At 37.4% G+C, this 16,633-nt stretch overlaps 1 protein-coding gene across 2 annotated transcripts in view; it reads right to left on the bottom strand.

The window, feature by feature from the left end:
* The window catches only part of cacna2d3a (calcium channel, voltage-dependent, alpha 2/delta subunit 3a), a 180,020-nt gene that overhangs the window by 92,004 nt on the left and 71,383 nt on the right, over positions 1-16,633 (bottom strand). For both annotated transcript variants that reach the window (XM_006631128.3, XM_015348334.2), the window contains exons 5-9: positions 14,833-14,995; positions 7,302-7,433; positions 6,451-6,511; positions 6,207-6,357; positions 1,546-1,620 (exon numbers count right to left, since the gene is read on the bottom strand). In XM_006631128.3, coding sequence (XP_006631191.1) covers positions 1,546-1,620; positions 6,207-6,357; positions 6,451-6,511; positions 7,302-7,433; positions 14,833-14,995 — 582 coding nt within the window. The remainder of the gene's footprint in view (positions 1-1,545; positions 1,621-6,206; positions 6,358-6,450; positions 6,512-7,301; positions 7,434-14,832; positions 14,996-16,633) is intronic.

Below are 16,633 nucleotides of genomic sequence, written 5' to 3'. Positions count from 1 at the left end.
CTCACAGCAATAAGACTGAAAAAACGAATTCTTTTATTTAATTCAATTCTGCTTCAAGGCCATTGTTTGGGGTTACACAAAAATTGGTATTATAAAGAAATGATGGAGTCCTGTTTCAGATGTACTTTAACAATAGTGCCTACCTTTTGGACAAAAGGAACAATAGAGAGAAATGGCTTATGGAAATGGGAACTGACATACTGTAAGGTAAAATGCTTTTAACCTTAAAACCAAAAAGTCGACAAAAGCTCTAACTTTAAATACTTTAAATTTTAGTTAAAACACAGCGGGTGACATCATTACTAAAATGCTTTCTCTTTGCAAGTTGAAGAACAGGCGAAGCGGAGGTGACACTGTATCTGACACTCCCAAAGTGGGGGTGACACTGTATCAGACTCGCCCACAGTGGGGGTGACACTGTGTCAGACTCGCCCACAGACACTGTATCAGACTTGACCACAGTAGGGGTGACACTGTATCAGACTCACCAACAGAGTCGATGACACTATATCAGACTCGCCCACAGAGGGGGTGACACTGTATCCGACTCGCCCACAGTGAGGGTGACACTGTATCAGACACTCCCACAATGAACATTTTACTGCAGACAGCACACTGAATAAGGACATCCAGAAAAGTTGAGGTCTGATATCAATGAATGTCCATTTGACCTTTTCAGAGCTGGGGGAAAATTTAGAAATATGCCCCCAAAATAAATCTTAAATCAATCAACCCATGATTAAGAACTCAGCTGAAGCAAAAACCAGCAGACACAGTGTTCCTTCAGAACCATGGCTGGGAACCACTGCTGTAGACACGCAAAGAGGCCCCTGTCTCTCCTGGAAGCACTGGGGGACTCACAAAAAACAAAACAGGCAAATGTCTCTGATAAATGCATGTTTCAAGAGAACTCATCTTATCTCCATTGGGCTTCAGCAGTGACATGAGCCGATTAACAATCTCACCCCTTGTGGGGGCTTTGAAAAAAACAAGTTGTTATAAATGTTGATTCCAGGCCTTTTAGAAAATGGTTGGATGCATTCATCGGATGCATGTGTTGTAAATCATAGTTGAATATGAAAATTGTAAGGTGATACACATAATCGATACTTTGTGCAAAGTAGAATCGAACAAATACATCAATATACACAATTTTAGGAGTATACGCAGCTGATCAGTTCTTATTACAAATCATCAGTAAAGTAATGGGCTGTCTTTATGTATTTGTGTTTAGAGACCTGGTTTTTGTTGTACTGTGCATACACATACCCTCTGCTTGGACATGTCATGAATATGAAAATACCATATTTGTACATGATATTCAACCATTTTTGCACAGGCTGAGCTTTATGGTCATGGGTTTCAGCCAGAATTCCCCAAATTCTAATCACAGCTGCTAACTGAGATGTGAAAAAAAGCTCACATACAGTTGGCTATTCCAGATGGATGTAACATAAAAAATTATTGAAGATTCTGAACGAAAGAAACCAAGTCTGGTTAGTACATATGGTAGCAGTATTAAAAAAGCCTGCCATGAAAACTTACATCTTTATTGGTTATGTCAGCTTGGACCAGTGTTCCATTTAGACACGGCTCAACATAATGAAGTTCCTCGTTGTACTGCGGACGACAGAAAGAAACAGAATTTACCACGAAGTTAGAGAAACATCAGCTCACCATACAGTATGTTATTCTTAACAATAACATTCTGGAATTCAGTCATTCTGGCAGTATTTTACCCATCAACATTTAGCAACCACTTCCGTCTTATAAAATACAAAGATCTGAAAATAAATGTTATAAACTTAGTAAAAAAAATGTTTAAAAATGTTTAAAGAAATCGGAATATTAAGACGCAGTCACATTAATTGCAGTTTCATTGACTGTTTTCAACATTTGAAAGTAAAGTAGAGTGTAAAGACGTTCTAATGATCTTCATCCGAAGACCTGCTTCTTTTAAAGTTCTAGCGAGCCCTATACAATAAAAATTAAATAATATCGCTAGTATTATTTTTTAATTAAATACTATTACCTGGCTGTAGTGCAGAGTGGTAGAGTTCTGGATTCATAAGTGAAAGGTTGAAGGTTCAAATCCCTGCAAATTACTGGAGTGGCTATATACCATAAATGGTTATGCGCATTGCTGGGGTGACCATGTAATGGACTAGGGCTATAGTCACTGCTAAGTCATGAGTTTCTAACACTCGGCCCAATTTCTTTTAACAACTGGGGCGGGTGATTTTTGCACTTAAGTAATTTTTTAGATAATTTGAAATGGAAATTCCAATGCCTATAAGCTGTCAGTAATCTCGTTGATAATACCCAGTTTAATTGATCTAGTCTATTAACAGAATGAATCATTATTCATAGGTGTTCCAAGTCTTTCCCGACGGGCGATCCGAGGGTGACCTACAAGACCTGCTGGATTATGGATGTCCATGACCGGGAGATCAGGGAGTCATTCTCTCGGTCCGCTTATTATTATAAAACTCAGGATGAGCTCGGGAAGTGATAACTCTCCATCCTTCAGTACGGACTTTGCTGCTATGTTTACTTGGGAAAAAATCACAAACTTCTTACATACCGTACCATACTGTGTGCAGACAATTTATGCACGTTTGGACTTTTGGCTGGATGAGCTTCACTCAGATTTCACCAGTAAAGTCTCCTACTGTATAAACGAGTACTCTACAGGTCGTTATTGGAAATACAAAAAATGTGTTTGCAGTTGACAGGATAATAAAGTTTTCAAAAAACCCGAGACCCACAAACACCTATCAATGTCTTCTAACCTCTGAAGGTGGTTGGCCCATTCAGGTTTCTTTAAGAATCCCAGGCTAAGATATAAAATTTAGCTTGAATTGAGCTCAACATGCCAACCTCTTCATCACATCACCAAACCTAAGCAACCACTGGCCTTGTAATTAGGTCAATGGCTAAAGACACAGAGATGCGTCACAGACAACGAGGTTTGTGAGTGGTAAACATGGCATACAGCTTCTTCAAAGAGACGAACACTTAACTGTCATTTGCTTTTGGAATGGTGTCTTTGCCCGACTTAAGCCTGCTGCACTGGCCAGAGCACACCAGAAGTACGATAAGAAAAAACAAATTATTGCTGCTGAAATGAATTTGGCCTTCTCTCGGGAGAGCGCTAAGGGGGGCAGAGCAACTCTGTATCGAATTAAATACTTCTAACTTTTAATCAGATGCTCCTGAATTAGCGGGGATAATTAAAAATACAATGCCATACATTAATAAGAAGAAGCTCATAATGTGGCCGTGAATGGCAGAATAATGAAAATGACACAGTGAAGATATTTAGTTTGGCTTGCTATAAATGGGATCAATTCTTTTCATAATATTTATATAAATCAATAGAAACATCAGCAAATTTAACATAATTATTGGAACAGAGAACTATCACCTTCAACAGCCTAAACATTCATATATTTCATACAACATAATAAAAAAATGCTAGTTACTGTAATCAAAATTGTTGAAAACTATTCAGTGGATGCATTAAATTAATTTAACAATTCCAACCTAGACAATAATTTTGTTCATTTTATGCATGGCTTACACCACTGTGCAAGTGGAGATTTCAGATTTGAGAGTTAAATAGAACCAGCAGCCTGCTTTTTTCAGATAATATTGTTAATTTAATGCATGACTAGGAATTATACTTCAAAGTAAATTAGAAAATGATGCCTATTTTCCCAAGCTATGCATTCTATCATAATCTCTCTGTAAATGATGGAAATGTACACTTTTGTGCAACTGTGGACACAACATTCATATAATTAAAACATACACTTCTAATGCCAGAATGAGAAAATACACTTGGCCTTCTTGTTTTCTTTTCACTATAATATCCTCTAAATTAACACGATATCTCTAAAACATACTAGTTACTACTGCTATAGAATTTGTAATTACTCATTTTTAGGGGTCATGGAAACATAGAAAGGGTCCTACCAAAGACAGGGCAGGCAGGGGGTGATTTTCTGTTGTGTTGTACTGTGCCGTTCTTTTGAGAAATTTCAGCTATAAAAACTTAATAAAAACTGCTTCACAAAAGATGAACCAGGTGAGATAGAAATAGATTACAGTTAAAAGGAACACCTTGTTTAGACGTGGGGAAATGTGGAATATGCATAAAACACAACACAAAAGAACAAATATACTTACAAGCATCCTGCAAGGGACAGGTTTCAGGTCTGTGGTGCGTGTTTTTAAAGAGCATGCAGACACTATGAATTATGGGAATGGAATATCAATTAGGTGTTGCCATTTAACAATGCGAATGTTGCAGAAACCATTCAAAGCAAGAGTCTCTGACTGTGGTCACCCTAAATCACCAGCTATTTAAAGATTAAGAACACTTGTCTAAACGATCCATCAATTAAGCAAATAATGTTTCAATGAAGGGAACACTGGTCCCAGTGGCCTGAAGGACACCCTTATTTTTGTTCCAAATGATCAATAAATATAAATAAACCTGTTTAATTGATCATAGTTAAATTTTGTCAGGTTTTCATAAACTGGCGAGGCTTTAGAAATGATGACTTGAAAGGCTACATACAGTACAATATAGAGTATGCTGGACTAGAGGTCTCAAGGACCAGGACTGGAGAATGCAAAGTGATTGCTCACAGAGGGTGGAATCAGAAGTCTCTTAAACCATTCCACCCCCCACCCCATTGCTATGATAAATTACTAAAAATACTTAGATATCTTTCCAGTGTTAACTACCGCCTGTTCACAATGTAAAATAAATAGAAAATACCTAAAAAAAACAGCAGTCACTGAACTCAACTCGCACCATGTCTCCTTATTTAAATTGAGATGGAAGAAAAGTATAAAGTAAAAGAATTGAGAGCTTGACATGCAGTTGAAATGTCAGTACCGATCCACTTGGGGGCGGTGATGGGCTTGACAGGATAATGGAGGTGGCCCGACTGGGACCGATCCACTTCATGTTTCGTGATCATTCATTCATGATCTCCAAGGTTGCCTTTACACTTTTTCATATCACCGTCATCGTGCCCTGTCATGTGTTCTATGCAATCAGGGTGTGAGGCATCATCGTCTCCTCTGCTTTCTTGGCTGATTCCCTGGCATATTTTCCGCAGTTTTTTTACTTGGGTTCGGGGGGGCAGAGGGTGCCTTGTGGAGGCAGGAAGAAAAGTGTCTGCTTCTCCTCACCTCCTCTTGGCATTGCCACTGTGAATGGGCCACTTTTCTGGAGCAACAGCAGAAGCCCACTGCCTCTGCAGCATGGATTCTGGAACAGTGACTATCTGGGGAGTTCATGTTGAACGAATAAGGCCAGACAGTGTTTTACACTGTTCAATAAAGCAAACAATGTCCCGTGTTTTATTATTATTTCAATTTTTTTTTTGCTAAAAAGGTTGCGAGTCACCTCACCTCATTTCCCGTACTGCAAAACTACTGTTCGTTTTCTTTATCTAGTTATTCCCAGATAAATACACAGACTTTTACACTGTGGTCAAGGAGGTACCTCCAGGGAAGACGCCAGGCTAATATTGTCAATGCTTCCCTGACAGGAAATGGGAAGGAGCCTCCACGGCCGAAACGTTGTATTTTCTTTCTTCTCCTTTCAGCAGGGAATAAACCTATTACTTGGTCCTTTGCAGCCTACGCATGCTGACGCAGCCACCCACCTGAACTACTTCAATCTGTCAAGTAGTCTTATACCCTGTGTGCCTAGCTGAACTTCCAGCAGCTTGCACTGAGTAGGGGGAATTACCCAAGAAGGACACTGGCTCAGACACCAGATTTACCATATAAACCACACTTTCATAATGAAGCAGTGACTCCAGCAGAGGATTACTGTTGACTGAAGGTTCATTCAAGCACATTGCATTTTTCACCATCCAGCATTTTAACACTGCCCTCCAGAAATACAAAATTGGTATATTAACCAACTTGGCTGAGGGAAATTTCATCCCTCTGCAGAGCAACATAATTTTTTTTTTTATGTGATGTTGACAAAAAAAAATAGCGACTGCTCTGTGGGAGTCTGCGGAATTAAAGTTGAAGAAAACTGTAAAGTGTTCAACAATCTCAGCAGGAATTACCACACAACTTAGATTGAATTTATTGGGCTAGAAAATTATAGGCCATGAACTTGGGAAGTAAAAAAAAAATCCAGGAAAGGTAAGAAACAGCATAATACTCACTGCAATTATATTGAAAAAATCATCATCTCCAAGTGTGTCCAAAATTGAGGAAACAGTTTGACGGGCTATTGTTAATCGTAGTCCTTTCATACTGCCACTAACGTCAACCAGAATTACCACATCCTTTGGTGAGGTGGCTGCCTGAATGTACCTTCACAAAAAAATACACTTATGTTAGTTTTTGTGTGCACGTTCCCTTTTAATTCTACATGCACAAAAATAAAAAAAAATAAAAACACCTTACCATTTTCGATTCCTGCAGTCAAAAGCAATAACCCCATGCTCATCTGGGTTCCATTTTATACCTGCACACAACGTGACAACCACAACGTTATAAATCAGGAGCCAAAAGAGAGCTGTACTCTGTTAACACCAAATTAGTGATAATTCCGTTTTCTGGGTTCTACAGATCATTAAGTCAGATTTATAACCTTCTTGGATAAAAAAAGAGCGCAGAAGGTATCTTATCTTATAGCGGTAATATTCAACATTATTGCTAATTGTTTTTTATGGCAGAACATTGAAAATGTAATACCTGGGAATACAATAAGTGGGAGAAAATGAAGAAAAACACACTTCTAATAAATTAATAATTACTTTAAAATATTTAAAATTCATTCAAAATGTCCCTTTCTATATAAAAAAACATTATGTGATTTCAAATTTTTCAGCAAACAATTGTTTCTCTCATAAAAGGACCAATAAATATGAACACATTTTGTAAAAATAATTTTATGTTATTATCTGTTGTGCTGACCACACTCCACTCCAATATATACAAAGCTTTTCTGCTTATTTAAATTTGGTCACTGAACATGAGACAGAAGAGTCAGTTCTTTATACAGTATGGCCACCGCTGTATTCCATGAATAATTTGCCATGGTCCTGTGCTCATTTGAAGTGAACCCTCTAATTTTCCTTCTCCGAGATCTGAAGTCTTCTCTGATTGTCTTCTTGTCACTCACTCTTACTAAAGTGCTCTCAGCTTATCTCTTAAAAACCCTTTGGGAGATGTCTCACAACCTAGCTAATTATAACCACACAGTATCTCAGGGCCCTGCTGTGCTCACCAGAGATGCAAGACATATACAGTACCTGGATACTGCCTGAAGAATCCCTTTGCACTCCCAAAGTATTGCCATATTAAAGATGGGTCACGTTCAAAGTTGTCTACAAATACTTTATTTAATGCTTCAGACCAGTACACCCCATTCACTATGGCAGAATCTGAAAAAAAAAGATGACAGACACTAACTTCAGCTGATGTCAATTCATTAACACAGTAACAATTTTCTAACAAAAATGCATTTTCTACTGTAGTTCTCACACTACTGTACCATGGTTTAATTGTACATGACCTTGAGCACAATCACATACAGTAAAACAGCCTTTGCTTCAAAGCCATCACAGTCATGCTGAATATGAAGAATTAGCACAATTGCACCACCCACTAACACATGTGGTGCGCCTTCAAACCTAGTTCATGTGTACACCACCAATTATAGACAGATTTACCACCACACCTATGGAGAGATTTCTAAAATCTAGTGTTCCGAAATTCATGCGCATTATTTTGAATGAAGGAATCCACGCTGTCAATGAAAATATTGCCTTATTTAAGTTTAAGATGAAATATATGTACAATACATTTATCTCATAGGAGACATAAAGTATTTGCTATTTTCTATCTTTTGCCAGTGGCTTCTTTTTTGTATTGTATATAGAATAAGTTGTTGCATAGGTGTGCACGTTTTTGGCTACCATGCTTTACAAGTTGTTAACAAGAAAACACAATGTACTTTTTCACTGTTAAGAACTGTTACAGAAAGAGCCATTATTTTGCAGAAAAACCTTTCACTATATTGTGTCTAAAAACACAAATATGTGAAGAATTCCTCTGCTCATATTGACAGTGCTCCATCAAACACAATGACAAGGTACTGTACAGCATGGTTTGAGACAGATTTTTTGTGTGTTTATATTCAAGCTGATCACTACAAAAGACTCTGACATCATTTTCACAAGCAATGTCATGTGCTTGTATAAGAGCATTAACTCTGTCAAGAAAAAACACTTTTATAGCAATACTTAAAAGCAGTTTTTTTCTGTATAGTTTGATGAATGCAGATAATAATCAAACGTTCTATGTGCCTTGAAAAATATATATTTGGTGTCTAGAGTCTGCTTCAAAAGATATTGAAATGTGATGAACCACATCCATTTTTGATTAGGTAGGTTTTTTCAATTTCCCAGTTAAAGGAGCTATGAATATCATTCGGTCAAAACATGCTATCAACTTCTTCCAAGAGCCTGTCAAGCCAAGATTATCTATTTTCAGCAATATTAGTGGCAGACCTGTTCATTCTCTGGTGTTAGAGTAGGACTGTCATCTGAAACGAATACATTCAAAAAGGAAAAGAATCTTATTTAGAAAATGATTACCTGATAATTGACTTGTTTTATATATATACTGTATATCCTATAAAAAGTTTTTTTAGACTCGGACAACATCAGACATTTTTCAAAGAGGATTTAAAAACAAAACAAAAGAAAATGAAAGTTTCAAAAATTATCCTGTGACCCAATAACCGGTGAGACATTTGTCTGCTCTTCCTTATTCTTGCTGTGGATTATAGGGGATTTCAGTCAGTTGCCAAGATGTAAAGAAATAACTGATGATTTCAGATTTGGTGCTGGTGCAAAAAAAAAAAGTTAAAAGCTGGTTCCAGTCTCAGGCATCTCTCTGTGTGGAGTCTGGATCTTCTCCCCTATGTTCACAAGAGTTTTCACCAGGTACTCTGGTTTCCTCCCACCTCCCAGTGGTATGCTGGGTTGGTCTGACAGTACTCCTTCTGTCTCCTCTCTCCTATGATGCCCGAGGAAAGAGTGCTCAGTCCCAATTGCTCATTGCGCTTACTGTACATGAGAGGCTCTGACTCGCTGTAATCCTCAACAAGATAAGTGGCTTTATGATCTAAAAATAATAATTGTATATTGGTATGTACAAGATATTAAAAGAGAGATCATAACCTTTATATGGTCTTTCTAGTCTTAACTTTTGAAACAGCATTCACATAAAATGAACTGGTTCCCCGTACAGCAATAGGTTCCACCACATTGTGCATTCACTTTTTAATAATAGAATATTTGAATATTATTATTTTTTTTTAAGTTAAATTCCAATTTAGGTTAACAACAATATATGCAACCTTAGTCTCTGCTCCTTGTCTGTGCAGCCAGACAAGCCTTGACTTCAGCTGGAAGAACTTAAACTCAAGCGCAAATATTGGAGCAGTAAGAATAGGGAGGCCCAGCCAGTGAATCTGGCTGGGTTGAAATGGCAAACTCCAGGGAGCAGGACACAGCATCCAATCAAGGGATCAACCCCCCCCCCCACAGACCACTGTACAGGCTACTATGCCCCAGCAGATCTTCAAAACAAAGGGACAAGAACTGTTAAAAATACAGGAAGTGATGTCCTCATCCATCCTGTTTCCAGTGTTTTCTGTTCTAGATGTGTGTGTTCTCTTTTTTTTTTCAAAATATTCTTTTTTGTATGAACAAAAATAAGAAAAAACTTGAAATATGCCCAATCATGTAATTCATTTCTGAAAAAAATAAGGAACTTATAAAGTTTAAAGTGTTTAGAAATATATATTTTTACTACAGTATTTTAGAATAAAAGTGTGTCATAAGAAATAAACTCTGATTAAACAAAAATGTGGTAAAGATAGTCACACTTTTCCCCAACTTTAATTAGAACCTATCTCTACTAATGGGTTCCTTAATATAATCTGATTAAACTAGCTAGAGCAGAATAGCATAAATTTAAATTTCTAGCATTCCAAATTTAAATTAACTTCAAATTATCTTTTATTGAAAGTGATTATGTCAAGATCCTTCTCAGGCGCAGATAAATTAATCGAAGAAGACCCAGAATCTAGATAAAGAGTACACTTGGTTGACAGATTGAAACCAAGTGATGATGGAGGTAACAGCTGAATACATATAAAGCTCCCACTTCAAAATGATTTTGACTTGGCATTGGATTAAATGAGAAATTCACCAATTAGGATAACTCAAAATCCTAGTGCTTATGTACAGTTGCAAAATTTTCACTTTATGAATGCTTTCAACCAATAGCATATTCAATATAAGCAATTTAAACTATTTCACTAAAATGTAACAGTTTGATTATATGTAACTATTGAAGGCTTATAAGCTTTCCAGCCATGACATAACCCTTTCCAGTGTTTCACAGAGTTAAATTATTACTAATTCTGGATTACCTAATATTTACTCAAATAAGCAAGTCTAATACCATGACTAATCATGATCTGTAATACTACACTTTAGGGTACCTGTCCATTTGCATTGATAGTAACGTGTCAGCCCAGATGTTTAAATTAATCCTGCATAATCCTTTAAATAAATATCCTTTAAAATGTTAGAAAAGTGTAATTTGAGCCCAACAGTCCAGAAAATACTGAACCTGGGCCCTGTTGTTACTTTACTTTGGCTGAGGTTCACACTGGCAAGGTGCAGCACACAGCTTGAGATCTTTCATTTTCGGGCTGGGAATGGCAGAAACAAGAACTATGAGTTTGCTGTGAGTTTTGTGAGTGACTACTGTATATTTCTGCATCCATACACCTCCTTGAAAACAGGCTGTCATGTTGCAGAACAATCAGCTTTAGAAAACAAAACTACTTTAAAAGGGACTGCATTGCCCTTTCAGAAAACAATGCAATTCAGTTAAAGCCAGTTTCTTCATTGGTGTCTTTTGTCGAGAATATTGTGAATTCATTTCAACTAAAGAAAAAGTGTGTTCAATGAGAATAAGGCCCATTATGCACACAGGTGGCACTAACTATTGATTCTACAGACAGGTTTGAAAAGGAAGCCCATTTAACATTTATTTCACAGCAAAAAGCCATTTCAGCACAGATTTCTACCTTCGGAATTAGTGTGCCACAAACACAATAGCAACAGGATTAATGACTAAAAGTTAATTTACCTTCCCGGGAGCTCACTCTACTTCATTTTACTGAAAACAACCCAGGGTAAAAAGCCATGAAATGTTCATTAGAACTGAACAAAAAGGAAGCAGAAGCAACACGAAGAAGGCTGACAGTACCAAAATAAACATTACCAAGGATCAGTACGTTTGAAGAAAATTACTTCCATTTCTCAGTTTCTGTGTCTTTAGGCATTGTGAATTCACCACAGTTCCTTTAAAAGGATTTGTAAAACCATATTACCACAAGACACAAGAAGGACTTTAAGGTCATTGCCTACTATCATTTTTAAAACAAGACTGAATTTTCATTGAAATGTATCATTTCCGTCCTCTCCTTGCTAACATTTTATACTCTGCACTTTCAGGACTAAAATTATCATTAGTATTATATCTTGTCTTTTATAATGAAATATATTCATATGAAGTAGCAAGAGAAAATACATTCTTGTTTTGGGATTAAAATTCTAAATTATGTTTAAATAGTTAATACCATTAGGTGAAAATCTTATCAGAGCTCATTTAACAGAATTGCACACCACTGCAGTATCTGTTAAAATTGCTACAGTGTAACTGTTTGCATCACTGGGCTTGAGTCTGGGGTAAATGTAAAGGAATACAATAAGTTTTAAAATGTGTTCTGTGTGTCAGGATCTGTAATGGCCTTGACAAATGGCAACATAGGCAAAATGCACAATTGTGGCATTTTGTCCAAGAGGCAAACCAATATACTAAGAAATAGGGGTATACATAAAATATTCGCATAGAATGTGTTTGGCTAGATGAAAACATTTTTCACAGATCTTAAAGTCAATTTTGTTTTTTGTACAATGTTTCCTCTTTTCCCCTTGTGTGATACATTTTCACTACTGAAATAATTTATAACCAATGTCATTACTCCTATAACATGTGCATGTTTCTACAGATATGTTCCCCAAAGGCTCAAACCAATTTAAACAGATCAATGTAAAAGCAAATATATATGCTGATTTTAAATGCGCTACATTTCTCTTCCGCTGATTTTAAATGCTCTACATCTTCCTCTCCTGAGCTTCCAAATACTAAGAAAACACTTTTCTTCAATCACTAATAATTAAATTACAACTTTTTATTTAAAATTCACAGAGCTAATTAATCCTCTTTTTACACCACCCTATCTCTATTTACAGCTGTAATTATATTTTTTAATTTGTGTGTTTTAAACAGAAATAATGCAAATTCCCAGATAAGAACTTTAATTAAGGTCTAACTATAAATATTTAGAACTTAACCACCACAAGCTTAAATTGTTGCCCATAAGCAGGAGGTTTCTAATATCATTCATAGTGAGGACCAAGTCACCCAACAGTCACGATAGTGGTGTGAAGGTGTTGGAACACCTCACAACTTCTACTGCACGTGTCTGGACACATTGAGAGTGGCGTGATGCCCAAAGCCAAGCAAAGTACTGCCTTGCTCGCTTCATTGATGAACCTGCAGGCAGAGTTACAGAGCAACACTGAGCCATTGCTGAGCTTTGGCCTCACATTCCCAAGGATATACCCACACTGAGCTCTGTCTTGTGCGATCTATTTTGCATTTTGGCCACTCCTTCCCAGCGTCATTCCACAGATGGTTTGTACCCTCAAGGAAGACACTTACAAGGTCTTATCAAAGCCTCACTCAGGAACTTGTTCAGTGTTTGTCGTGCTGAGTACTACAGTATTGGCAGAACTGCATATAGCACTATGAGTGTTCCCATACATTTGGTGGGACAGAAATGATTCCTCTTCTTTCCCCACAACAGCATTCTTTGTTGTCATATTATAGCCATTTGTAGTTCAGGTGGGTAGCTGCGTCAGCATGCGTAGGCTGCAAAGGAAGAAGTCATAGGTTTATTCCATGCTGAAAAAAAGAAGAAAGAGAACACAACTTTTCGGCCGTGGAGCCTTCTTCAGGTGTCCTTCTTCAAGAGAGGACAGGCTCAGTGACCACAGCCTGGACACAGACACTGGACACAGGCAGACCTGGCTGTCCAGAGAGGACAGGCTCAGTGACCACAGTCTGGACAGAAACACTGGACACAGGCAGACCGCACCTGAAGAAGGCTCCACGGCCGAAACGTTGTGTTCTCTTTCTTCTTTTTTTCAGCATGGAATAAACCTATTACTTGTTCCTTTGCATATTATAGCCATGACATGTTGGTTACACCCTTAATATTCTTGATTGTTTAGCATTTTTGCTTAGTTGTAATACAATATGATAAAAAAGCTTTCTGTATTTTCCAGACAACCCCTAATTTTTTTACGAGTTTTAAGATATCTTCTTTAAGAATATTCTGGAATTATTTTGTAACATTGAAGTACTGTAAGCAGTTGTGCTGTTCTTATTATTTACTAATCATTATGACAACTTGAACCCCAAGTTATTTCGAAGCTTCTTGTGTCTCAATTTGCTTAAAAAGCTAAGGGGTCAGTGGATGATGCTGTTAATATTTGCCTCTGCTGTATCCTGCGACATCTGAAATCTGAAGGAACGTATGCGAAACTCCTTCATGTTGATTTGAGCTTTGTATTCAACACCGTCATCCCAGAACTCCACAATAAAGTGTCTCATCCGAATGTCCCTCCTCACCTGCCAGTGGATCATCAACTTCCTAACAAACACTAGATGATATGTGCGGATGGGCTCTTATCTGTCAAACTGCTTGTACAGTATGTGAACATAGGTGCACCTCAAGTCTATGTTATCTCCATATTAGTAATATGGAGATTACTCTACTCGTTGTATTCCAACAACTGTACCTCCAGCAATGCCTTTGTCAAACTACTGAAGTTCACAGAGGACATCACCCTGGTGGATGTTATGAGCAATGAGTATGGTGGAGATTCAAGAATCTAGGAGCAACCATCTCTAACACCCTCAAATGGGATGCAGATGTTATCAGCATCACAAAGAAAGCATGCCAGAGATCGTGTTTCCTGTCCCAACCGAAAAATTCCCCGCCCATTCTCACTCAGTTTTATACAGTCATTGTTGAGCATCCTCACAGCTTCCATAACTCTTTGGTTTGGTAACGGGTCTGTCCATTCTAGAGGCACATAGCAAGGCATTTTCCGCCATGCAGAGAGACTCACTGGCAGTCATTTGCCATCTATTGAGGTATAAACTCAGACTAAGAACGCGAGCAGAAAAGATCGTTGATGACTCCTCTCATCCAGGACACCACCTGTTTCAAAAACGCACTGTGAGGAGACACTACAGGTCGATCGAAACCAAAACTGTGTAGCACCTGCACTCCTCCATCCCCCTGACTGTCACCCTGCTTAACCAGAACACATGAATACAGGATGCAGTGTGTATAGAAAGGTGGACCTGTGCATGTTGTTAGTGTGAAATGTATATGTATTGAATTGTTTCTATCTCTTTTTTGCACCAAAACACCAGAGTAAATTCCTTGTACCTGTAATTTACTTGCCAAATAAAGCGATTTGGTTTTGTAAACCAGTCTTTTAAAACCTTCATTAAGGGGCCATTTGTAAAAATGTTGACAACACTCAAAACCGCGGTATGAGAACAGAACAACAGTAAACACCCACCCAAACCGAGGCAACAGGACGATTGACATACCTTTATTGTACATGTTGGTTGGAACTTGAACAACACTGAGGCTAAGGTTGACTGACAAATTATTAAAATGGTCATTTGGCTCCAAAATGAATTCCTTCCCAAGCTCCACATTATTGCCTTCTTCATCTACTTCGTTTATTAATACAGCATTGAAGTAATCATACTGAAAGAAAAAAAAATACAAAGATGTGAAAATGTAAGCAACATTTAACATAGCCTGCAGTTTTGCGCACACAGACAAACGCATGCACACATACGGTATGCACACACACCACAGTGAAGAGGCTGAAAACACCAGTAACAACAGAACATCAGAAGGACAGTCCAGTAGCTACACTGCCAAAACAAGAGAATGCAAATGCAATGTGCTGTCTAGCTGTAAGAAATGGAAAGTGGGAATAAAAATGCTCTGCTTTAGGAGCAGAAATGGGTCATGTCAGAAATGTTTTTCAGTGGGAGAGCACAGGATACTCTACCATTAAGCTTAATTCACACTTAACATAACATAATTTTAATTAATTCAGCCTCTTCACTGCTCTACTTTAACTGATGTCTGTAAAAACATTTTAAGAACACCCCTAAGCAGAGAATTGTATTCCTATTATTTGTGAAGTTAAATTAAGTTTAACTTTTTTCCCCAAAAGACAAAGTTTGGCATCAAGCCAAAACTATATTACTATGCTGTAATTATATAGTATATTTGCAGATTTACATTCTTTGTTGAAGGACTCCTCCAAGGAATCTTGTTTATAGCAATGCAGGAAGTGGCAATACCATTGACAGAGGTATTGATTAATTTCATCCAGCTGAGAACAATGGGCTGCAGACACAGTATGACACAGTAGAAACTCTTCATGGTCTTTGGTTTCTTTCCACTGCTTTTCACTGACACTAAATTGGGTCGGGCTTGACACTTGTTGTAACTTTTAATAAGAGCTTCTACCATGCCAGATTACATTTAAGTCTTTTTTGCTTTCTTTAAAACAACGAGGGTGTTAGAGTTGTTAGCCAGTGACAACATTGCACCAATTAATGCAACAACACAGGAAAATATCATGCAGTTCAAAAAGAAAACAACTTAAACATTAAAAGCTTGATCATTGTGCTTTTGAAAATAAATTTCAATAAAAACAATAGTGCGAGTATAACTTTTTTGTGAGGAGGGGAACATTTTACATATTGTTTAATATCCTAAAGCACTGTTTTAAAAATAATAGTGAAATAAAACATTAGTACAAGCTTAAAAAGTTTACTTTCTGTGACTCTGGGAGAAACTTTACAAGTAAAAGCATGGCACTCTTCCCCTGTTGTTTGGTCATGTGAGCTGTAATGTTGCTACTGTATATGATCAGTCAATCACCACATTGCAAAGCCCATTACTCTCTCCCTTGGCTCATTAAGAGTTTAAGATAATATAAATCTTTTGCATGCAGTCCATTCACTGCACTTTAAAAAAGATTTTCTGACTGACTTAGGAGCAGGTAACCTTCATTAATTCCTGCACGTCTGAGACGCCTGGTTCTTTTATCATTTCTGCAAACCCAGGCAACGCACCAATAAAGCCATCAATTATAGAAAAGACAAGCCACGTATCAGTTCAATTAATCTCAGCTGATTACCTTGGTTATTAAGTGTTTATCAGGAAAAGTGCTGACATCTAAGGTGAAGTAGTTCAGTTAGTAAATTCTGCGCCACTGCTCTGAACCAAAACTTTAGACTACCTTTCTGCATTGTTCTGTAGTTAAACATTTGGTTATTTTTCAGAATACCATTTCAGAAGTGGTCAGAAGTTTAGCTGATC

This window comes from Lepisosteus oculatus, chromosome 4 (assembly GCF_040954835.1).
Source record: "Lepisosteus oculatus isolate fLepOcu1 chromosome 4, fLepOcu1.hap2, whole genome shotgun sequence".
Lineage (NCBI taxonomy): Eukaryota > Metazoa > Chordata > Actinopteri > Semionotiformes > Lepisosteidae > Lepisosteus > Lepisosteus oculatus.
This window is presented reverse-complemented; position numbering and strand designations above follow the sequence as displayed.